Genomic DNA, 25,710 nt, shown 5'->3' with positions numbered 1-25,710 from the left:
TTTGGAGAAGTATCCATTTTCCATATAATCAGATTTTTTTACTTCCTATTTGAACTGTTTAATTATACATCTAAGACATTTAGGCAGCTGTTCTCTGTTTGGGAATCAATTAGGAAGGGAATTACAGATTAGGGTACAGCCACCGATAAGTGGGGCCGCCCCTTTCAGGGCAAGTAGTCCGCTTTTAGGCAGGGTAAGCATAGCTCCCCAACTGTCTAAAAGCGGAATTACTGGATCTTTCTCCTGGATATAAGGCAACAGAGTTCTTTATTTGCTCACCACCAAGGAGAGATCCTGATATCATTTTGGTCCCACTCTTCATGATCAATTATCAATTGTTCTGTTATCAACTGTACCGTGAGTAGCCACATGGTGGCAAAGCATCAATATTTACATTTCTATGTTTAAGAAGTCCCAAGGTGGAATCATCTTTGTTGTAATCTGATATATTTGTATGTGGGAGATTTTTAATAGAACAAATAAAGGTAAAGTTTTAAGGGGAAATTAATACATTTCAGTGATTTGTTGTTTAGTCATCCCCAGGGACATATTGTTTATTTCAGTGATTTTTACCAGTTACACAGCCAGAAAAACAGATAACCCTTTGTGACAGAATGGCTCAATATTTTTTATAAAGGCCAAAATGAGTAAAATACAATCATAAACAAAAATTTCCTTCAAAGGTGTACATAGCCTTTAAGTTTTTCCATCCAGATTGCATCCTGTGATACCTCTCATTCTAATCCTACAAGTAATGATAAGCAGATAACTGCAGTAATGGGATCTGTAGTGAGAAAGAAGTGGTACCTATTATTAGGCTTAATGGCCAGTACAAAAACTGCTTTTCTTTGCCTTTTTTTTTAGATAGACATTGACATGGAAAATTAAAAATATCACCAAAAATTCTTTAACAATTTGTTTAACATAAAAATGTGATTTAAACAATAGGTCATTTTCTGATGACACATTCCCTTTAAAAATGCAAATTAGAGTTAAAGGGACTGTGTCATCAGAAAATAACCTACTGTTTAAATCACAAGTCTCAGAGCATGCACAGGTCTCAGAGCATGCCTAGAACACTCTCCCAAAGAATCAATTAAAGGGGTTTTCCCATCTCAGACAATGGGGCCATAACGCTAGGATATGCCCCCATTGTCTAATAGGTGCGGGTCCCACCTCTAAGACACTAAGAACGGGGCCCCAAAAGTTATGGAGGGCGCATTGCGCATGCGCAGCCACCCTCCATTCATTTCTGTTGGGCCGCCAAAAACAACTGAGCGCTGGTTCGGCTATTTCCGACGCCCCCATAGAAATAAAGGGGAGTGGTGGCCGCGCAAACGCTGTGCGTTCCTATTCACTTGTATAGTGAGAGCGCTTGGCGGTGGCCGGATCCTGGTAAACCTGGGTTCCTCCAGCCACCACTCTCCCTGCTCCGTTCTTGGCGTAGGTGCGTGTCCCAAAGGTGGAAACCGCACGTATTAGACAATGGGGGCATATCCCCCCAATGCCCCCATTGTCTGTATTGGGAAAACCCATTTAATGTCTGGTGTGTCTATGGCCCATGGGGCGCACTCACCCGGCAGTTCTTGTCACTGCCGGGCTGTGTCCAGAGTGAAGCAGGGAGCCATCTCCGCTCCCTGCTTCACTGTTCTTCTGAGCTTAAGCTCTCCCCCTGCTGGCCGCACATCGCACTGCTGGCTGTAAGAGGAGCGCTGAAAACCCAGGAATCGGCCTCCAGCACAGCAAGCAGCACGATGTGAGTGTGGGAGAGTGTCATCAGGGAAGAGGGTAAGTATGTGGTTTTTTTTTTACATAAAGCTGCAGACCGGAGGCAAAAGGGGGGCAACATCTAGAGTGAGGGGGCAAAAAAATGGGCATCTTTACTGAGGGGGCAGCCTAATCTGGAATAACTACTGTGAGGGGACACATATCTGGCATAACTACTGTGAGGGGGCACAAATCTGGCATAACTACTGTGAGGGAGGCACATATCTGGCCATACCCACTGTGAGGGGGCACATATCTAGCATAACCGCTGTGAGGGGGCACATAATCTGGCATAACTACAGGGAGGGGGCACATACAGTACAGACCAAAAGTTTGGACACACCTTCTCATTCAAAGAGTTTTCTTTATTTTCATGACTATGAAAATTGTAGATTCACACTGAAGGCATCAAAACTATGAATTAACACATGTGGAATTATATACATAACAAAAAAGTGTGAAACAACTGAAAATATGTCATATTCTAGGTTCTTCAAAGTAGCCACCTTTTGCTTTGATTACTGCTTTGCACACTCTTGGCATTCTCTTGATGAGCTTCAAGAGGTAGTCACCTGAAATGGTCTTCCAACAGTCTTGAAGGAGTTCCCAGAGATGCTTAGCACTTGTTGGCCCTTTTGCCTTCACTCTGCGGTCCAGCTCACCCCAAACCATCTCGATTGGGTTCAGGTCCAGTGACTGTGGAGGCCAGGTCATCTGGCGCAGCACCCCATCACTCTCCTTCATGGTCAAATAGCCCTTACACAGCCTGGAGGTGTGTTTGGGGTCATTGTCCTGTTGAAAAATAAATGATGGTCCAACTAAACGCAAACCGGATGGAATAGCATGCCGCTGCAAGATGCTGTGGTAGCCATGCTGGTTCAGTATGCCTTTAATTTTGAATAAATCCTCAACAGTGTCACCAGCAAAGCACCCCCACACCATCACACCTCCTCCTCCATGCTTCACGGTGGGAACCAGGCATGTAGAGTCCATCCGTTCACCTTTTCCGCTTCGCACAAAGACACGGTGGTTGGAACCAAAGATCTCAAATTTGGACTCATCAGACCAAAGCACAGATTTCCACTGGTCTAATGTCCACTCCTTGTGTTCTTTAGCCCAAACAAGTCTCTTCTGCTTGTTGCCTGTCCTTAGCAGTGGTTTCCTAGCAGATATTCTACCATGAAGGCCTGATTTACACAGTCTCCTCTTAACAGTTGTTCTAGAGATGTGTCTGCTGCTGTAACTCTGTGTGGCATTGACCTGGTCTCTAATCTGAGCTGCTGTTAACCTGCGATTTCTGAGGCTGGTGACTCGGATGAACTTATCCTCCGCAGCAGAGGTGACTCTTGGTCTTCCTTTCCTGGGGCGGTCCGCATGTGAGCCAGTTTCTTTGTAGTGCTTGATGGTTTTTGTGACTGCACTTGGGGACACTTTCAAAGTTTTCCCAATTTTTCAGACTGACTGACCTTCATTTCTTAAAGTAATGATGGCCACTCGTTTTTCTTTACTTAGCTGCTTTTTTCTTGCCATAATACAAATTCTAACAGTCTATTCAGTAGGACTATCAGCTGTGTATCCACCTGATTTCTCCACAACGCAACTGATGGTCCCAACCCCATTTATAAGGCAAGAAATCCCACTTATTAAACCTGACAGGGCACACCTGTGAAGTGAAAACCATTTCAGGTGACTACCTCTTGAAGCTCATCAAGAGAATGCCAAGAGTGTGCAAAGCAGTAATCAAAGCAAAAGGTGGCTACTTTGAAGAACCTAGAATATGACATATTTTCAGTTGTTTCACACTTTTTTGTTATGTATATAATCCCACATGTGTTAATTCATAGTTTTCAGTGTGAATCTACAATTTTCATAGTCATGAAAATAAAGAAAACTCTTTGAATGAGAAGGTGTGTCCAAACTTTTGGTCTGTACTGTATCTCGTATAACCGCTGTGAGGGGGCACATATCTGGCATAACTACTGTGAGAGGCACATATCTGGCATAACTACTGTGAGGGGCACATATCTGGCATAACCACTGTGAGGGGGCACATATTTGGCATAACCACTGTGAGGGGAACATATCTGGCATAACTACTGTGAGGAGGAACATAATCTGGCATAACTACTGTGAGGAGGCACATTTCTGGGCATAACTACTGTGAGGGAGGCACATTTCTGGGCATAACTACTGTGAAGGAGGCACATATCTGGGCATAACTACTGTGAAGGAGGCACATTTCTGGGCATAACTACTGTGAGGGAGGGACTTATCTGGGCATAACTACAGTGAGGGGACACAAGGAGGACATAACTATTTTGAAGGGACCACAATGTGGGCTTAATTACTGTGAGGGGCCACAAGGTGGGCATTAGTACTGTGAGGGGCCACAATGTGGGCATTAGTACTGCGTGGTAGCATTTATGGGAAATGTCCTAGATTACCCTGCTATACATTTGCATGGCTCAGTCTTACAGGCCAGCACAGTGCCCCTTGCTGGTGATTTCACAGGGGCAGTCACCATCCCTTCCTTATGTGATTATTCTTTTTTTCCTCTATGACCACAGGGACCTTGTTCTGGATCCAGTGGACATCACGCCAGCGACACCCTGGATGAGGTAAGACCAGATTTTTTTAGGACTGGGTGAGTGTAGCCATGCATTAGGCTTAGGGCTCTATAACACGAGCGGATGCCGTGTGGCTAATCCGCTGCGTGAAAGAGAGCCAAACCCCGTTCCGGACAGCAGAGACACGGAGCATTAACATGATTGATAATGCTCTGTGCCTCTCTGTGATCTTTTTACTACAAAATCACAACTTTATCTCACTGTGATTTTGTAGTAAAAAGATCACAGAGAGGCAAAGAGCATTATCAATCATGTTAATGCTCCGTGTCTCTGCTGTCCGGAGCTGGGCTTTGTTCTCTTTCATGCAGCGGATTACCCGCACGGCATCTGCTCGTGTGAAAGAGCCCTTAGTGTAAAGAAAATCTGCCGCCTCTTTGTAAAAATGGGAGGGGGGGCCCTATCCAAAGTTTGCACTGGGGCCCATAACACTCTAGTTACGCCATTAGTAGTGACCAGTGTGAAAATGCATGAAAATTATTATATTTTTTTTTATAGATAGGACATGGAAAATAAAAATAAAAATCATAAAAAATCTGTTTAGCATAAAACATTGATTTAAACAATATGTTGTTTTCTAATGGGACATTCCCTTTAACATTTCTGATGCCTTTAATTTAGATTTTGAGAAATACAACAGCATACAGGGAATACCAGTTCAAGGAATTGTATATGTAAGTCTTTACCAGGAGAAGGATTCCACCATCATAAGCTTCTAAAAAGGTTATATATATATATATATATATATATATATAAGCGAATTGATTCTAAATCAATCAGATTCATTACGAATTTAACAAAAATATGTTTGCCAAACACATTTTGCAATGAAAATGTTAGCCCAGCGGCCAGTGCCAGGCTCCCTCTTTCCCTCCTGATGCCATGCACCGTGCTGACAAGCGCGGGCAGCAGGTAACTTAACTGTTGCATCTGTGCTCCATGCCAGAGTTTACTTCCTGCTGGAGACCTATAGTGTTGTTATATCTGTAAAGAATAAATCAAGGCAACTGGACTTACTGTAGATTTCTTGAAAACATTTCACTCGTTCTTCCAACGAGCTTTCTCAATTGTGAGTGACTGTACAAGAATTCTCTGGGAATTAATTATTGAATTCTTCTACAGTCACTCAGAATTGAGAAAGCTCGTTGGAAGAATGAGTGAAACGTTTTCAAGAAATCTACAGTAAGTCCAGTTGCCTTGATTTATTCTTTACAGATATACCATGACCTGGATAAATGAGAACCTTCACAGATATACTGTTGTTCGGGCTTGCATGGGTGTGTCTCTCACTTGTGAGGCAGCTCATACAGACCCTCTATACCCCCAGCCTTTGGCTGGATTGCAGGAAGTATTTAAAGGAGCTTCCTACCACAGGGAGATGCCTGAGCAACTCATGGTCACTAGCTTGCCTAGTTCCAAGTGTGAAGGCGTTTTTCAAGTTCTGCTTTGCTGTGTACTGGACCCTACTTTTAGAATTGTCGGATTTTGCCTGTTTGCTGCCTGCCTCTGACCTCAGACTTTGTTTACGGACCTTGTTTGCCGCCTGCCTCTGACCTCGGACTTCGTTTGCAAACCTTGCTTGTTTGCCGCCTGCCTCTGACCTTGGACTTCGTTTACAGACCTTGCTTGATCTCTGCCTGCCCTGACCACGTACTTCCCCTTGGTGCTTGCACTGGTATCTCTGACCCCCTGGTCAGCTGCCACTGACTCAGGGACTTCTCTGGAGTGGCACCTGGCAACTACCCTAACGGCCCAAGCCAATCCTTACCATCAGAGGCTCTAGTGAAGACCAGGTAGTTGCTTAGTCATGCCCCTCCAGAGTACAGCCAGTCAGTGGTGAGGTGGGTCCACACCCAATTGCATAACATAACATTGGTGCAGAAAACAGGAAGATAAAGGATCACAGGATCGCATGACACTGGGGGAGGGGGATCTTGCAATGATTGGCTCAGAGGTTGACAGACAGCCTGATTAGCCAATCAGGGGGAAATATTCTGTCAGGTCCTTCTTCTCAGAACACCATACATGCAAAAAGCAATTACAGATGCGAAATAGCAAACTAGATATCATAGCAAGAGTATAGGGAGAGTATGGTGATATAATTAGAAAGGATAGAGTGTGAGGAACGAGTTTCATAGAGCTTGCTGACAAGTTCTGCATCACAAAATCAAGCATTTATTTCTGTATATGAACAACCAGCCGATTTTTGGGGAAAAACCCTAAGGCCCCTTTCACATGGGCGAGAATTCCGTGCGGGTGCAATGCGTGAGGTGAACGCATTGCAACCGCACTGAATCCGGACCCATTCACTTCAAAGGGGCTGTGCACATGAGCGGTGATTTTCACGCATCACTTGTGCGTTGCGTGAAAATCGCAGCATGTTCTATATTCTGTATTTTTCACGCAACGCAGGCCCCATATAAATGAATGGGTCTGCGTGAAAATCGCAAGCATCTGAAAGCAAGTGTGGATGCGGTGCGATCTTCACGCATGGTTGCTAGTAGTGTTGAGCGAACTTGTGTTTTAAGTTCGGAGTCTAAAGTTCGGGATCAGGTTATCAAAGAATTGCGTTATGGATTCCGCTACCCCGGACCAAGTTATGAGATGATGTAAGTAAATTGATAAGGGAAAATAATAGCATTCTTAATACAGAATGCTTACAAAAATGTGGCTTTATGGGTTAAAAAAATAAATAATTAACTCCCCTCATCCTGTTGCTCGCGCAGCCGGCATCATCTTCTATCTTCTTCAGCAGGACCTGCGCTGACGTCACCACGCTCACCATGTTGTGAGCGCGATTACGTCATCAAAGGTCCTTTGGCAGGTCCTGAAAGAAGAAGAAAGAAGACGATGCCGGCTGCGCGAACAACAGGATGAGGTGAGGTTAATTATTTTTTTATTTTTTAACCCCTAAAGCCACATTTTAGTAAGCATTCTATATTCAGAATGCTATTATTTTCCCTTATAACCATGTTATAAGGGAAAATAATAAAATATACAGAACACCTAACCCAAACTTCAGTGAAGAAGTCTGGGTTCGGGTCTGGGTACCACAGTCAGTTTTTTATCACTCGCGTGCAAAACGATAAAAACTGAACATCAGAAAGCAATCGCAGTTCTTACTGCAATTTCGTACCTACTCGCACGATTTTCCCTGATCACAGACGCAACGCATCCGGACCTAATCTGGACACGATCGTCTGCAAAGTCTCTATAGTTCATAGGCTTATTACCCGCACCTCCAGCATCAATAGTATACAGTACAGACCAAAAGTTTGGACACACCTTCTCATTCAAAGAGTTTTCTTTATTTTCATGACTATGAAGGCATCAAAACTATGAATTAACACATGTGGAATTATATACATAACAAACAAGTGTGAAACAACTGAGAATATGTCATATTCTAGGTTCTTCAAAGTAGCCACCTTTTGCTTTGATTACTGCTTTGCACACGCTTGGCATTCTCTTGATGAGCTTCAAGAGGTAGTCCCCTGAAATGGTCTTCCAACAGTCTTGAAGGAGTTTCCAGAGATGCTTAGCACTTGTCGGCCCTTTTGCCTTCACTCTGCGGTCCAGCTCACCCCAAACCATCTCGATTGGGCTCAGATCCGGTGACTGTGGAGGCCAGGTCATCTGGCGCAGCACCCCATCACTCTCCTTCATGGTCAAATAGCCCTTACTTTCAAAGTTTTCCCAATTTTTCGGCTGACTGACTGACCTTCATTTCTTAAAGTAATGATTGCCACTCGTTTTTCTTTACTTAGCTGCTTTTTTCTTGTCAAAATACATATTCTAACAGTCTATTCAGTAGGACTATCAGCTGTGTATCCACCTGACTTCTCCTCAACGCCACTGATGGTCCCAACCCCATCTATAAGGCAAGAAATCCCACTTATTAAACCTGACAGGGCACACCTGTGAAGTGACAACCATTTCAGGGGACTACCTCTTGTAGCTCATCAAGAGAATGCCAAGAGTGTGGAAAGCAGTAATCAAAGCAAAAGGTGGCTACTTTGAAGAACCTAGAATATGACATATTTTCAGTTGTTTCACACATGTTTGTTATGTATATAATTCCACATGTGTTAATGCATAGTTTTGATGCCTTCAGTGTGAATCTACAATTTTCATAGTCATGAAAATAAGGAAAACTCTTTGAATGAGAAGGTGTGTCCAAACTTTTGGTCTGTACTGTACATTCTGCTGAAAACACTGAGCAATTACCCACCCCTTTTTCTTTTCTAAAAAAACTGTTTCAGTTTGTCTACCATTTGTAACCTGGCATTTCAGCACATTTCAGGGCACCAATATACCAATTTTAGTGAACGTGTTGTATTACTTCAAGATACAGTGTAGTTACAGCATAATCGTTTTACGCCAGACACTGCATTACTATATCTATGTTAGTGAAGGCATTTTACTGCAAAAACTGCATCACTATATCCTTTTTAATGAACATGTTTTATTGCTTCAAGATACCGTGTACTGTAGTTACAGCAAAATCTTTTTACTGCAAAATACCTGTGCTAGTAAACAAATTTTACTGTAATAACTGCATTACTAAAGGAGGATCAGAGGACTAGAGTGGTGGTGGCCACAGCAGCAATAAAGAGCAGAGGAAACATAAGGGCAAAACTTAAAAAAAATAACAAACCTGCCAGTGCCAGATATACTTCTCTTGTGGTCAGTTTGGGAACTGGTGAAACTGCTAATACTGTGGGCGCAGCCAGGCTCAAAGCGTGCCAGACCTGCTCATGCTGATGTAACAAGGGATGGTGGAAGAAGAACATCTTCCACATCTTGTTGGCTGCCCTATAGCTGACCCACATAGAGAAAGTCCAGTGGAGGAGGATAATGAGGATAAGAAGCTTCCACTAGAGGAGGAGGAGATGGTGGAGGAGCAGGAAGCTACTGGATGACAACATCGGTCATGATAACCAATCACCACAGTGGTGGGCAGTAGGGGTGAACGAATTGCACTTCGGAACCAAGATTTATTCCCCAACTTCATTTTAATGTTGTACGAAGACCTTTCTCTGTACAGCATTAAAATGTATGGGCTTTGCGGAGGCAAAATTCGTTAAGTCCAAAGTCACATGAGACCTCAGTGAAGAACTTTGACCTTCGATTCTAAAACTTTAAAAACAATTTAAAACAGGAATCTGAAGCACAGACAGATCTCCGTACAGCATTAAAACGAAGTTGGGGAAAAAAATTATTTCAAATCTTGGATCCAAAGCGCAATTTGCTCACCCCTAGTGGGCAGACTCATAAGGAACTGGGTCCTTGGGCACACTGGCAAGCAGGGTCAGCTGTATGCTTGCTTGTTTATGTATTGACAGGCATATCATTAGCATAGATAGCCGAGCCTCTAGACCCTCACTATCAAAGGAAAATGGGGGAATGTTTTCCTGTTGCTAAAAGGGAGTCCAAATTGCTTTATTACCAGGATACACTGTGTACACAATTTGCCGCATATTTTGGCGCAGCTGCCTGCATGTCTGATGAGGAGGCCATTCTCTGCCCCCCACCAAACAACCGGGTTCAGTCCTACCTGAACTGTGGCCCTTCTCCTTATTGACCGCATGGACTACTGGGCAGGCATATTAGATCAGTGGCCGTACTGGCCCAGTATTGTTTTGCCCAGTCTCCAGCATCATCTCGGAAAGGATTTTAAGTACAGCAGGTGGCGTTATCACACCCAAATGTACAAAGTTGTCCTCTTGTAGTGTACTAAACATCACTGAGGATGTTCACACACCTCCGTCTGAGGCCGACGAATATATCTCCTATTGCTGATGGTGACTCTTTATCGCTGATCCCATCATGCCACTGTTGCTGTCTGCCTGCCTACCATCATGTTCTGTACCATATGGCAGCGGCTGCTGCTACCCCATTACAGCCAAGCACACATCTACTGCCTGTCTGTTGTCTGTTCCACACTTCTGTTATTGCCTCTTGCCACTATTACCTTAGCCTTTCCACATCCACATTGTACTGCTGCTGCTCCCAATTAAAAGAAAGAATTCACAACAAAAATAAATCACAGCCGGCACTACTTAATGTGGTCCGATATCAGCAACACTTCTCTCAGCAACCATACAGTGAAATAGGTGGTGCTCAGCCAGAACAAGCAGACCAATAATCGCATAAAGAATAGAGGAAAAAAGCAGCACTCACCAAATCTTCACAAATCGTAGCTTTATTTCGGGTTAAAACATAGCGGATGCGGGTCACAATTGCAGAAAAGTAAGGCTTACTTTGCTGCAATTGTGACCCGCATACACTATGTTTTAACCCAAAACTAAAGCTACGATTTGTGAAGATTCGGTGAGTGCCGCTTTTTTTCCTCTATTTTTTTATGTAAAAGAAAGAATTGTTTCAGGCTGGCACAGTAACACTTTTGTATGTATAAACAGGGACAGGTATCTGCACCCCTTAAGGCATCATTTTTGGATGCTTGCTCTCAACAAGCCACAGTTTTTTTTACAATTAGACCATGTACGTTTAAACACCATCTGCCCCCAATAAGAGACAATTTTTGGAACATTTGTAATATGAAAAAGCATAATAACTGCAATGGCGCAGTGTGTTTTTAAATAGGCTGTTTGTTAACACCGTCAACCATGCGTTTACCCATAGCTATATACACGGTCGAGTCACATTGTGTAGCTCATGAAGAAAGTCATGGGTCATGAGCTGGCTATGTGGGTGCATAAAGTGTGCGATAGGCTGTCTGCACACATGTCCCTTGTTGCTGTCATGGGTAAAATTTATGATTTATCAGAGTTGTAAATGGTTTTAGGATTATTAGCTTTTGGGACAAAGGTGGCAGTATTTCTGAAACTGCATGGTTTGTGAACTGTTCATATGCTGCTGTGGTGAAAGTGTATTGTGAGTGAACAAACGACACCATTGCCATTGCTAGAGTCTGAATATTTTGGGAAACTTTTAATAATTTAGATTAATTTAGAATCATTTCACTTATCTCTAGTTACGGTTGATCAGAAACCAGTTAATCATGAAAGAAATTGAACCAGAAGTTGAAAACTTTTTTGAGTGATGAAAAGGGTCAGCAAACTAACCCGCTGGTCAAGTATTGCAATGCTGGATGAAATGCACTGGAGATTTTGCCATTAAAGGGAACCTCACAATTTGGACATGGGATCTACAAGCAGCATGTTAGAGCACGAGGAGATGAGCAAATTGATTTTTTATGGGAAAAAAATCTATATAACGTGTATCTTTAAATATTAATTTAAATCCTTTCTAAGCTTAGAAATCCAGTGGATTGTCCTAACAGTGATTGACAGCCTTCCTAGAATATATGTGCAGGCGGAGATAGCTGTCCATCACAGATTAGGACCGCCCTCTGGACTGCTATGAGAAAGACCAGGTGTTTCAATGAGTAATATACAAGTTATACTAAATATTTTCTCACAAAACTATGCAACATTCTGCTCAGCTACTTTGCTTTATACCATACTGCCTACATATAGGACTTCATGTTCTATAAAGAACTAGGCACAAAATACTCCATGGTAGATAGACAATATGGCTATACCATAAAATAGCTGTTCATCTCTGACCATTGATATTTCTCACAATGATTCGGCATTTCTCATTTGTTCATTCAGTCATGAAAAATGTTACCACTATGTTTTGTCACCTCAGTGTTATAGAGCAATATACCTTTCCAAAAGACTACCTCCTTGAGAAGACCACCCCTTTAACCCCGACCAAATCTCCTATGACAGATTTTCTGCAGGCTAGCCGTCTTCTTTGAAAAGAACACCCTTGTAGAAGACCATTTCTCGAGGGAATTTTCAGTGGTCATCTCAAAGAGGTTTCACTGTACAGTATCTATTTTCAAATTTCCTTACACATAGTAACTTATGTGATTCAATGTACTTATTCTGCAAGTAGGCCATTAAAAATGTACCAATAAGGGATCAATCCAATTGAAATTGGTGGGTCATGATCACTAACCTTACAAAACAAAACCTAATGATGATGTCCACAATATTTCTTGTAGCCATGGACAACACCATGAGAGTTGAAGACAAGATCTAACATAATGACTTGATAATATCTTTAGTAGACAAGGTCCCCGGTGACTTATGAGAACAGAGACCACAGGTAAGTTCACAATAGTTGCCATTAGAACTGATAGAAAATATGAAAGAGTGTAACAAATCTGTTATCGAAGAAACATTCTTTCTTGGCCAACAATTATTTGCCAAAAAAGAACTTTCCTTCTATAACTTATTTTGTACATCTTTTTATGTTCTCCAAAATTGCCGGGAAAGAATACATCTTCAATGACAGGTTTGTTACAATGGGAAGGGAAAAAGTAAATTTACTGATAGCCTTAAATATCTGTGTATATTGAAATATTTCAGCATTTGTCAGACCACTGTTTATTGCAGTGCAGAGGTAAAGTCAACTCCGTTGTAGCAACCCCCCCAAGCCGTGATACCCACTTGGTGGCAGGCTTTCTATACCTGCTCCTGGGCTCCTGATTATGTCACCTTCCATCCTGGGAAGTGTCCAGTAGCTTCTGTCCTCCTTGACTGCTGCTGCTGTAAATCTGTGATTAGCACATATCTCTTCAACAAATATAAAGAGGGAGTGCTCAGGAAACCTTGATGTGCTGGCCAATGGGTTCTTATGGCTATTACTGTATCTTCTGGCACAGTGCACCACTTAATAAATGTTCATTGCATTCCCATTTAACTTTTTTAAATTTTGCTATCTGACCTGATTTCTGATCTACAGTATTTAGAAACTTCTCTCATTATTTGACCTTTGAGCTTAGTTGTCCATCTGACTTGACCTGTTTCTCATACAAGCCTATGAGCAAATGACAACCACCCATTTTAAATTGCTTTTAATCAAAGTTATGTCATTTCCATACAGTGTAGACATATCCAGAACAATTTTAGTTGAATAAGCCACTCATAATTTCCGGACATTTCGGTAGAGAAATGACCTTTTTCAATAGAATCTGTGGCTGTAAGAAAGAACGCTATGGCTCTGGATAGCGTTCTTCCTTATCAGTGGCGTATTCGACTAAAATTGTTCTCTATATATTACTACACTGTATGGAAAATACATAACCTTGATTTAAAGCAATTAAAAAACATGTCTGGCGTGCCATAGAACTTTTAATACTTTATGATTGGCACTTGTCCTCTTTGTGCACCAAGACTTAACTTATTTTGGAGTGCAGATCTCATATTATCTATTGGTCTACCATGTCTAACCCGGTGGTCCTGACACCAACCTTCTTCTCATGACTCTACTGAATTCTACTGAACAGAATGTTAAGAATAACGTCAAATTTAAAATCAATTCAGTAGGGTCATTAAGTGTTTGAGACATAAGATGGGCTTTATGGAAAAATAAACCTCTGAAAGATACAAGTCTCACTACCTATTTCTCCCCTTTCCCCATTCAGCTTGGGTCTGTTAAAAAAAATTGCTAAACACCAAGAAGTTTTCGGTAGGTTTTTTGCAATGGGAACCTCCAGTTTTGATCTGAAACGTACGGTATATTCTGGCCTAAAACATCCCCTATCCAATGCAAGATCAGTGAGAGTCAAACTAGTGAGACCTTCATTGATCATTAGGAGTGACCCCAATCCCTCACCACCTTACTGTCACGCTTCGGTGTGGGAGGGAAACACCACACCGAGCATAGGAGGGAAGGGGGAAACAGGGAATAAGACCTGAGAACTAGGGAAGGAAGATGGACACCTCCTAGTGAAAACCCTAACCAAAATTCTGACTACCAGTATGAACAGACCCCAAATGTAGGTGAGTTCATATGCAGGAATACCTAGAGTCCTATCTAGCCCTATAGGACCCTGGTACTAATGGCAGGCACGAGACTGCCTGTTCCTTCAAATGGAAGGACGAACAGGAGTCTACTTCAGGCCTAATACAAACAGTAGGGAAATGCAACACACAGAACCCAAACAAAATACAAAAGGGAAAGGAAAGACTTAACTTCAACGAGGCTATGGAAGCACCAGGAACTCAGCAGAGATCCAACCACAAACAATCCACAGGCACAGAAGTTATAAACCGCACAGCATAGTGGGAGAAGCAACTATAAATAACGAAGGTTAAATGACCGAATAAGCAACACCTGGAGGCAAGAGGTGTGGCCATTACCAGAAACAACACAGACACCTATTGATCCACAAAGAAAACCTGTCAGATCAAACCATGTGTTGCCAGTCTCACAGATTTCCTGCCACTTACTGCCGTCGGGATGTCCGTATTTCTCGTTACGTCCGTGACACTTACAGCTGCAGGACCATAGTTAAGAATGCATGTTGGCCCTCATTTCAAACTATTGGTGTAAGAAGAACAGCTAACACAAATCTACCATTTATTGTTTTTTGTTTTTGCTAGAATACCCCTCTAAAGGCTGTTTCTCCACAATCTTTAGCAATTCATTCTCAATTTAAAAAATAGTAAAAATAAATTAATAATTGAGACAATAATGTTCTCTGTGTGCTCCAATCTAGTTTCCATTTAGGGCGGATTCTCACCAGCGCTAAGAATTCCGTTACAGTTTTCTGTTATAATAGAGTTGGACACATATAACAGTTCCGTTTTTTTACGTTATTCATGACAGAGAGAAAAAACCCTGTCGACAGGACGTTTTTTTTTCCCATCATGAACAATGGAAAAAAAACTGAACCGTTATGTGTGCCCATAGACATGTATTAGGACGGAGCAAAGCGGAATGCCTCTTAAAGGCGTCTGTTTTGCATTACGTCCTAGAATTCCGTTATATTCTATTATAACTCTGTTATAACGAAACACTATGATGGAATTCCTAGCGCTGGTGAAAACCCGCCCTCAATCTTAGGCCCTACTGGAGGTAAGGTGGGATGGGAGTTGTCCACACTGCACAAGCCCTACCATCTTGTGTTTCTACTGATGTAGTGTCAACCTGTTAGGTGGGTTGTATGCAGTGGAAACAAGGAAACAATTGACATGCAGTACAGTCCTATGTAAAGATAGATAGATCTATTTTTTTTATTTTACTATAAAACAATATGGAAGGTTTTAAAAAGCAATTATAAACACATCTAAGGTCACCTACAACATGTGGACACCTCCAGCATGACTGATCAGTATCACAAAGAGTTTACACTCCACTAAAAATAATCACTTTCGAATATGAAATACTTTAACATGTTCCACTTTAATACATAGTTTTTTACAGTTTTATGCCTTTCTACCTAGTTATTCGGTCAAAGCTGAAGTCAGCTTAAAACTTTCACCATGACACGGAGGAGCACATTGAATATTCAGACGCATACGTTGGATGCACAAGTTGCCCCAAACATGCATGCACTCGGCATAACGATCGGTCAGAATACTTTTATGTAAAACAATTTCCTTGTAAGGTTTCACATGCAATCACCGCTTACCTTCGTAGATGAGTGTCTCCTGTACGTTTGCTTGAAGGTCTTAGCTGGAGCAAGATTCCAAATGTTTAACTGTTCAAGTGGCAAGAGTTATAAAAAGTCACTGAAGAAATGCAGAGTACTGTATAAGTGTCTTGCTGATTTAAGCAATATCATGGGTGGTGCTGACTTTGCTATTGTATGAAAACCTCTCTCTCTCTCTCTCCCAGCTAGATCTATCACTCAGAAGTGTTGTTGATGAATGCTTTGAACTACCTGCCTTTCCTACAGCAGCTCAGACTAACAGGGTTAATGTATAGCCGGAGTGCAGGGCATTAGACGTGTAGCTGGACAGTATGTTGTTAGTGTGTGTGGTTTGTTTCTTTTTGGTTTTGTTTTTTGTCTCCTCTTTTATTTCTTTGCTTTCTCTCGTTATCTCTTCTTCGTGAAATGTGAGTGAGTTGCTTGAGTTTTTTTGTCTATTTGTGTTCTGTGAGTACATACATAAGTCATTCTGGCAAGTTGTTCTCTTCTGTTTCAGTCACACACTCTTTTCCTTGGGTCATGTCATTCACACATCAATTCTAGTTGATTTCTAAAATTAGACAGAGGAACAGTACATCAACTCCGTTGTGTCGTGTCAGCTGACAACAAAGAAAAAATGTGCAATGTCTTTTATGTTTATTTGCAGCCATACAAAGGAACTGTACTTGACTTTGTACAAATGAGCGATAAAGTGCTTGTAGTGGGTACATCTTGTACCAGCAGTTCGAGAAGGGTGATTTGAGAGCGTTAATTGGAATGGAACATTTTCATGTTAAACCTAAAACCAGTGCATTTCCTTTATAATACACAATTTACAAATCTTAATGTATATACAGTCATGTGAAAAAATTAGGACACCCTTTGAAAGCATGTGGTTTTTTGTAACATTTTTAATAAAAGGTTATTTCATCTCCGTTTCAACAATACAGAGAGATTAAAGTAATCCAACTAAACAAAGAAAACTGAAGAAAAGTCTTTTCAAGATCTTCTGTAAATGTCATTCTACAAAAATGCCTATTCTAACTGAGGAAAAAGATAGGACACCCTTGCCCCTAATAGCGAGTGTTACCTCCTTTGGCTGAAATAACTGCAGTGAGACGGTTCTTGTAGCCATCTACCAGTCTTCGACATCGGTCTGAGGAAATTTTACCCCACTCCTCAATGCAGAACTTTTTCAGCTGTGAGATGTTTGAGGGGTTTCTTGCACGTACAGCCCTTTTCAAGTCACCCCACAGCATCTCAATGGGATTCAAATCTGGACTTTGACTTGGCCATTCCAGGACTCTCCATTTCTTCTTTTTCAGCCAATCTTTGGTTGATTTACTAGTATGTTTTGGGTCATTGTCATGTTGCATGGTCCAGTTCCGCTTCAGCTTTAATTTTCTAACTGATGGTCTCACATGTTCTTCAAGCACCTTCTGATACACAGTAGAATTCATCGTGGATTCTATGATGGTGAGCTGACCAGGTCCTGCTGCAGCAAAGCAGCCCCAAACCATGACACTTCCACCTCCATGCTTCACAGTTGGTATGAGGTTCTTTTCTTGGAATGCTGTGTTTGGTTTACGCCAAACATGTCCTCTGCTGTTGTGTCCAAATAATTCAATTTTGGACTCATCTGTCCAAAGAACATTATTCCAGAAGTCCTGGTCTTTGTCAACTTTATCTCTGGCAAATGTCAGTCTGGCCTCGATGTTTCTCTTGGAAAGCAAAGGTTTCCTCCTTGCACACCTCCCATGCAAGTTAAACTTGTACAGTCTCTTTCTGATTGTAGAGGCATGTACTTCTACATCAACAGTAGCCAGAGCCTGCTGTAGTTCTCGAGATGACACTTTAGGGTTTTTGGAGACCTCTTTTAGCATCTTGCGGTCTGCTCTTGGGGTGAACTTGCTGGGGCGACCAGTCCTGGGCATGTTGGCAGTTGTTTTGAAAGCCCTCCACTTGTAGACTATCTTCCGGACAGTGGAATGGCTGATTTCAAAATCTTTTGAGATCTTTTTAAATCCCTTCCCAGACTCATAGGCTGCTACAATCTTTTTTCTGAAGTCCTCTGACAGCTCTTTTGCTCTCACCATGGTGCTCACTCTCACTTCAACAGTCAGGAGCACACCAAACTAAATGTCTGAGGTTTAAATAGGGCAAGCCTCATTCAACATGCAGAGTAACGATCTACTAATTATGTGCACCTGGTGTGATATACCTGTGTGAGATCTGAGCCAATTTAAGAGGGAATACATGTGAGGGTGTCCTATCTTTTTCCTCAGTTAGAATAGGCATTTTTGTAGAATGACATTTACAGAAGATCTTGAAAAGACTTTTCTTCAGTTTTCTTTGTTTAGTTGGATTACTTTAATCTCTCTGTATTGTTGAAACGGAGATGAAATAACCTTTTATTAAAAATGTTACAAAAAACCACATGCTTTCAAAGGGTGTCCTAATTTTTTCACATGACTGTAGATGTATGCGGCCTGAAGCTCACTTACTGGTCCCAGGTCTCAGGCATCCTGGCTCCACCCTTCCCGGCAGGTCCAGCCGCCAGGATCGTTCTATTCCTCCTTGCAAGCTGTGGTCTGCCTGCTTGCTGGCTTGGCTTCTCTCCCTGTGCCGATAGGGCACACACATGCCATCCCTCCAGCTCTTAAAGTGTCGGTGTGCACACACACTAATCTTTACTAGCCAATAGCTGGCAATCCTGGCGTAGTTAAAGGTTTTTTTCCATCATAGACAATGGGGGCATATCGCTAGGATATGCCACCATTGTCTTATAGGTGTGGGTCTCACCTCTGGGATCCGCACCTACACGGAGTACAGAGCAGAGAAAATAGTGGAGGGTGCACTGCGCATGTACAGCCGCCCTCCATTCATTTCTATGGGGCTCCTGAAAATAGCCATTGAATTGGAGTGGGGTCGCGGATGCGCAGTGCGCTCCTATTCACTTGTATGGGAGCAGCGGGGAGCAGCGATTCCCCGCTCCGTTCTCATTGTAGGTGCAGGTCAGAGAGGTGGAACCCGCACCTATCAGACAATAAGGGCATATCCTAGCGATATGCCCCCATTGTCTGTGATGGGAATTCCCCTTTAAGACACCTTCCCATAGCTTGCTAGTTCCTGCAAAGGTGTGCTATTTCTGGTGTCTGCCAATGTACTGACCCCTGCTTGTTTACTGGATTCTGACCCTTATCTGCTGATCTGACAGGTGCCTGATCTCCGTGTTGACCCTTCTCTGCCCTGACTTCAGACCATTTACTGTTTAGCACATACTTTGCTGCCCTACCTCGGCCTGTCCCTGACTACAATTTTGCATGGCACCTCGGTTCCCAGCACTGGTGTCTCTGACCCCCACGGGTCAACTGTCAATCATACAAAGAATACTCCACAAGTCAGTGGCCTGGTGGTTTCCCTACAGTACATTCCAGATCCCTGTACAGGGGTTAAAGTGTGAATACTAGGGGCCAGTCAGGATAATCCCTTTAGGATTAGCCCTAAATATAATCTGTCAGGATAATGCCCTTAGTATTAGCCCAAACTCTAATCTGTACTGCCAATGTAGTGACCTATGCTTGTTTACTGGATTCTGACCCTCATCTGCTGATCTGACATGTGCCTGACCCCCGTGTTGACCCTTCTCTGCCCTGACTTCAAACCATTTACTGTTTAGCACATACCCTGCCTGCCATGATCTCGGCCTGTCCATGACTACAATTTGCATGACCCCTCGATGCCCAGCACTGGTGTCTCTGACCTCCACGGGTCAACTGTCAATCACACAAAGAATACTTTACAGGAGTTATTGGCCTAGTGGTTCCCCTGCAGTGAACTCGAGTTCCTTGTACAGGGGTTAAATTGTGGATACCAGGGGACAGTCAGGATAACGCCTTTACGATTAGCCAAAAGTCTAATCTGTTGGTTGACACAGCGGTTCTACACCCACTGCGTTAACACTAGTACAAACATATTGTGCAACGTTTTATATTTGGGAAGGAAAGTAAAATTATATTTAATGAAAATAAGTTAACAATGTAGCAAAAGGAGAAATATCTATACCCATAGGAGCTCACATTGTAAATGGAATGGGAGTGGTGACACAATAGGTACACGGTAATATAATCCAATATATAATCCAAGGGCCCAGCCTGGCATGGGGATCACTGTATAAATAAGGCTGCATAAACCTGTCACCACCCAGTATCTCAGCCAACATGGATATAAAGTGCAGAGTGATATGACAGATGTAGCTACAGTTGCAAGAAAAAGTAAGTGAACCCTTTGAAAGTACCTGGATTTCTACATTGATTACTATTAAAATGTGGTATGATTGTTATTTGCTGCAATTATAGACAAACACAATGTAACTAAACAAAAAATACACAAAGAGCCTTATTCAGGTCTTTTATTAGACGCACTGAGTAAATATCCCCAGTGCAGGGAGAAAAAGTAAATGAACCTCTCTTTTAGTAACTTTTCCAAGAGCTAATTGACAAAAAGTAATTTCCATCAAGGAGGTAGGATTAGATGTGTGAGTTTCACACTACCATTACATAAAGGCACACAAAGCCTAGTTACTGACAAGTCTGTTCTTCTCAATAAAGATTGATTAGTGTGATCCATGCCTTTCAAAAGAACAGAGAAGATGTGTTATAGAGAGATTCATGGTGGTGGAAAAGGCTCTGGTTAGACAAAAGGTTCTCTATGGTTAGACAAATTATCTGCAAATTGAGAAAATTTAGGACTATTGCTACTCACCCCAGTAGTGGGTGTCCTGTTAAGATCACTCCAAGAGCTCAAAGGGCAATCCTGAATGAGAAAAAAAAAATGGTTTAGCAGCAAAAGACCAATAGAAGACTGTACAAACTACAAAAAACTCTTTTCATGTCTACTATTAGATAAACACTAAACAAGAATGGTGCTTATGAAAGGACACAGCCAAGGAAGTCATGTGTCAATAACTTGATGTTCCACAATGAAAAGTTTCTGTGGACAGATGAGAGAAAATTGGAAGTTATGTTTTTAGCACAAATTCACAACACTACAGTATGTCTAGAAAAAAAAGAAAACCTAAGGATCTGGACTCTGGATGCCTTGTGATTATTGATTAAACAAAGAATTCTAAGGTGTTTCGAAGAATTTTACAGGAGAATGTCCATGATCTCAAACTCAAAAGAACACATTGGTCGATGCAACAAGACAATGACCCAAAGCACACGTTAGAGGTTGCATTGCTAGAGGTTTGTAAGGCTCCGTCCAGCCCCATTTACTGTAATGGGGACCGGCGGAGATCCATTTGCACTCCGGCAAATATGCAGAGAATCGGCAGCAGTTTTCTTCTGGCAAATTCTTGGCGTATTCGCCAGAATGTGGCCGGATCTCCGTCGGTCCCCATTAGAGTGAGTGGAGACGCATGGAGCCTTACAAACCTCCAGCAGTGCCAGAATGCACAGAGATCTAGCAGGCTGTTCCCGGCCAGAACAGCCTGCCGGATCTCTGACGCTAGTGTGCAACTAGCTTTTATCAACTTAAGAATTGTTAAAAAAGAATGACCAAGTCAGAATCCTAGCCTTTAAGATGCTGTGGAATGAACCAAAGAGGGCTATGTATGCAAGGCACCTCAGAAATATTCGAGAACATAAACCTATTTGCATGGTCCAAAATTTCTACTAAACAGTCTGATCATCCTGGCTGCTGTGTTCTTGTTGTCGAGAAATGATCAAGGACTAAATTAGTGCTTAGAACTGAGCACTAAGGTAAGGATGGATACAAGAAATGTTTTTTTTTAGGTGAAGGTAGCAGGATATTTAGCAATGGATTGAATGTGATGAAGAAAGGAAAGACCTGAGTCAAGCATAACTCGAAACATTGGGCCTGATGTGTAGGGAGGATAGCAGGGTTTTGTTTTAGTTTTAGGTGAAAAAGTTTATAGAGCCAAAGGAAGGGGCTGCATTTTAGAAACATTTAGTTTGACATTTATAGAGGACATGAAGGAAGAGACAGCTGACAGACATTCATAAGTGTTTTAGGATTGCTGAAGAAATGTTCCAGGAGGATGAATATAGTTGGTATCATCAGCATAAAATAGGTAGTGACAACCAAAAATACTGATAGTCTGTCCAACTGGAATTCTTTATAGAGAAAAAAGAAGGCGGTGCAACAATAAACATAGGAGAACGCTATCAGAGAGAGGATGGGTAGAGAAAGCAGACCAGCAGAAGACACATAGAAAGCATGGTCAAAGAAACCTGAGAAAAACCGGGATAGGACAGTATCCTTAAAGCCAAAGGGGCAGAATGTGTGAAGCAGTATTAATTGATGTCCTTTATTGAAATAATGCATAGATCTAGAAAAGAGAGTTAGTAGACCAGACAAGTATAGACCAAATGTTTTAGAACAGGCATGCTCAACCTGCGGCCCTCCACCTGTTGCAAAATTACAACTCCCAGCATGCCCGAAAAGCCTACAGCAGGGCATTGTGGGGGTTGTAGTTTTACAACAGCTGGAGGGCCGTAGGTTGAGCATGCTTGTTCCAGAAGTTTAGAAGCAAATTAAAGGTTGGAAACAGGGCATTAGAAAAGATGAAGAGAAAGAACCATATGAGAAAGAGAGGATGAAAAATTGGTGGGTAACAGGTGGTGACAGCATGGACAAGATGTTTGGGTATAGGATTAAAAGGACAGGTGGTTAGATGTTATAAAGAGGAAAAAGTCATAGGTCACTCAACTTACTGAGCTGTGCAAAATGTAGTAAAGGGAGATAGATTTTGCACTTTGAATAGCACTGGTAGAAACTTCAGGCAAATGAGCTACTTACTGGTAAATGCATGGCCATATTAAACCGTTTAAACATTGGACTTGACAAAGAAATTGTCGAAATTTCAGAACATGTTCTCCTTTTGGAAACAAAATGGTACATTTTTACATTTAATAAACACATTCAACTGGATTGTCTGTTAGTCCTATCCAAAGTGCTTAATTTTTTTACTTTTACTGCAGGTGGGTAGGCTGAGAGAGAAGAGAGTAGAGAAGACATTTTACTCTGTAAAAGAGTCTAATGTAGAGAAGGTGCAAGGTTGAACATTTGGTAACCATAGGGAGAGTTTGATTGTCTCTTGACATGTCATAGGTGTTGTTCTTAAACTAGGAGTCAAGTTAATGGGCCCTGGAATAGGTGGAAGGGGCTTGACAAAGAAGGTAATGACATTATATTTGGGACTGTTTGAGAGTGAAGTGGTTAGGATTGTGAAGTACAGATTTGTCCTTACTTTGTCCTTACAGTAAAAACAAGTCCATGGCATTTCTGTGTTTTTTTTTGGTTTGTTTTTTAATGGCTGTCACATAACCGGTTTAAGAACAATGGTAGTCTATGGGGTTATTCACACTGCCGTTTTTTGACACCCCATGAATAACAGCCATAAAAAAATAGCACATATCCTATTTTGGCTGTTTTCAAGGACTGATAGTCCCAATACTATTGAAGGGAACTGTTTTTAATAGTAATTTCTCAGAAAGGCATCAGTGAAAAAATGCCTGTTAAAAATTGACCATTTTGCCGTCTGTAAAGGTCTTTTTTTAAACTGCCATGTGAATGTTGTTTCATTTAGTCCTATTGCCACAAGTGTATAAAATCACCCCAGCCCTGAAGTAATAGAAACCACGTAAAGTTACAGAGCGTCGTCACCCAGTGCTGAGTCCAAACCTCCTGTGTCATTAACATCAACACAAAAACCATGCAGTGCCAGGAGCTTCATGGCAAGGGTTTCCATGGCTGAGCAGCTCCATACAAGCCCTACATCACCAAGCACAATATCAAGCATTGGGTGGAGTGATGTAAAGTACTCTACGACTGGACTGAGGAACAGTGGCAACATGTCCTGTGGAGTGATGAATCATATTTCTCTATCTAGCAGTCTAATAGAAGAGGCTGGGTTTGATGAAGGCTAAAAGAACATTACCTGCCTGACTGCATTGTGCCAACTGTAAAGTTTGGTGGAGGAAGAAAATGGGGGTGTTTTTCAGTGGTTGGCCTAGGCTCCTTAGTTCCAGTGAAGGGAAATCTTAATGCTTCAGCAAAGAAGACATTTTGGACAATTGTGCGCTTACAACCTGTCACGGACGGTGTACAGGAAACAAGACAAAGCAACATGCATATATGACTCACTGGATCCAAAGCTAAGGAACCAAAGGGAGACCCCTGCACAAGACCTGAGACTTTCCCTGGCTGCTCAGCCTATGCAAAGATCCCAGAGGTGGATGGTTGTATATCACGTACCTCGACTATATAACCCCTGAACACCCTACAATAGTGAGGGGACATGACCACCGGCTCCCTACACCAGACACGGAGGGAGTCAGGGTCACCTGGGATCCAGCAAACAGAAAATAACAGATAAATGTTCAGCACTTAACTTTGTAGCAGACTGGAAAACAAGGTCAGCATGCACACACACTCCAGGAAGTAGTATAAGCCGCCCAGTAATGCATTATGGGGCGGAATTTAAAGGGATGCAATCAGTCTAACTACATGACAGCTGAGAGAGGCTAACGAGATGAGGAACTGAACATCACAACAAAGAAACTCAAGGAGGAAGTTCTGAAAAGCTTCTGTCAGAGCTTCTCAGCTGTCTGGTTGTGACACAACCTTGTGGGAACAGATTGGGGAATGTCCTTTTCTGTTCCAGCATGGCTGTGCTCCAGTGCACAAAGCAAGGACCATAAAGGAACAGTTGGGTGAGTTTGAGGTGGAAGAAGTTGACTGGTCCACACAACGTCCTGACCTCAACCTCATCCAACACCTTTGGGAATTAGAACAGGTATTGTAAGCCAGGTCCTCTTTTATTCAGCATCAATGTCTGACTGTCACGGAAGGTGTACAGGTAACAAGACAATACAAAATGAACATATGACTCACTGGATCCAAAACTAAGGAACAAAAAGGGAGACCCCTGCATAAGACCTGGCACTCTCCCTGACTGCTCAGCCTATGCGAACATCCCAATGATAGATGATCGCATATCCTCGTACCTCGACTGTATAACACCTGAACACCCTATAATAGTGAGGGGACACGACCACCGGCTCCCTACACTAGACACGGAGGGAGTCAGGGTCACCTGGGATCCAGCAAACATAAAATCACAAATGAATGTACAACACTTATCTTGTAGAAGACTGGGAAATAGGATCAGCATGCACACACACTCCAGGAAGTAGTATAAACCGCACACTAATGCATTATGGGGAGGAATTTAAAGGGATGCAATCAGTCCAACTACAAGACAGCTGAGAGAGGCTAACGAGATGAGGAACTGAAAACCAAAACAAAGAAAGCTCAAGGAGGAGGTTCTGAAAGGCATCTGTCAGAGCTTCTCAGATGTCTGGTTGTGACAGTACCCCTCCCTCTACGAGTGGACTCCGGACACTCAGAGCCCACCTTCTCAGGATGGGACCTATGGAAAGCCCTGATGAGATGAGTGGCCTTAATGTAAAGGACCATAACCCTCCCAATGAACGAGGTACTGGAGAGAACCGCGGACAACGCGAGAATCCACAATCCTAGAGACCTGAAATTCAAGATTACCATCAACCATAATCGGAGGAGGAGGCAAAGGCGAGGGTACAATGGGTTGAACATAAGGTTTTAATAAGGACTTATGAAAAACATTATGGATCTTAAAAAGTCTGAGGAAGATCAAGACGGTAGGCAAAAGGATTGATGACAGACAGGATTTTGTAAGGCCCAATAAACTTAGGACCCAACTTCCAGGAGGGAACCTTCAATTTGATATTCTTGGTAGACAACCACACCAGATCACCAACATTCAGGTCCGGACCAGGCACACGTCTCTTATCTGCC

General features: G+C 42.3%; 1 protein-coding gene across 5 annotated transcripts in view; it reads right to left on the bottom strand.

The window, feature by feature from the left end:
* The window catches only part of LOC122927020 (serine/threonine-protein kinase SBK1-like), a 106,901-nt gene that overhangs the window by 39,576 nt on the left and 41,615 nt on the right, over window positions 1–25,710 (bottom strand). The window contains exons 1-3 of one of the 5 annotated variants that reach the window (XM_044278564.1): window positions 18,351–18,393; window positions 16,327–16,417; window positions 15,847–15,915 (exon numbers count right to left, since the gene is read on the bottom strand). Coding sequence is in view for 1 of the 5 variants with exons in the window: in XM_044278561.1 (XP_044134496.1) it covers window positions 12,878–12,932 (55 nt within the window). In the remaining 4 variants the exon portion in view is untranslated. Of the gene's footprint in view, window positions 1–12,877; window positions 12,943–15,846; window positions 16,267–16,326; window positions 16,418–18,350; window positions 18,468–20,610; window positions 20,662–25,710 lie in introns of those variants that run through there. The other 4 variants (XM_044278563.1, XM_044278565.1, XM_044278562.1 and 1 more) reach the window with 4 other exon arrangements.

Source organism: Bufo gargarizans, chromosome 2 (assembly GCF_014858855.1).
Source record: "Bufo gargarizans isolate SCDJY-AF-19 chromosome 2, ASM1485885v1, whole genome shotgun sequence".
Taxonomy (NCBI): Eukaryota; Metazoa; Chordata; class Amphibia; order Anura; family Bufonidae; genus Bufo; species Bufo gargarizans.
Note: the sequence above shows the minus strand (reverse complement) of the source record. Positions and strands in the feature narration are given on the sequence as shown.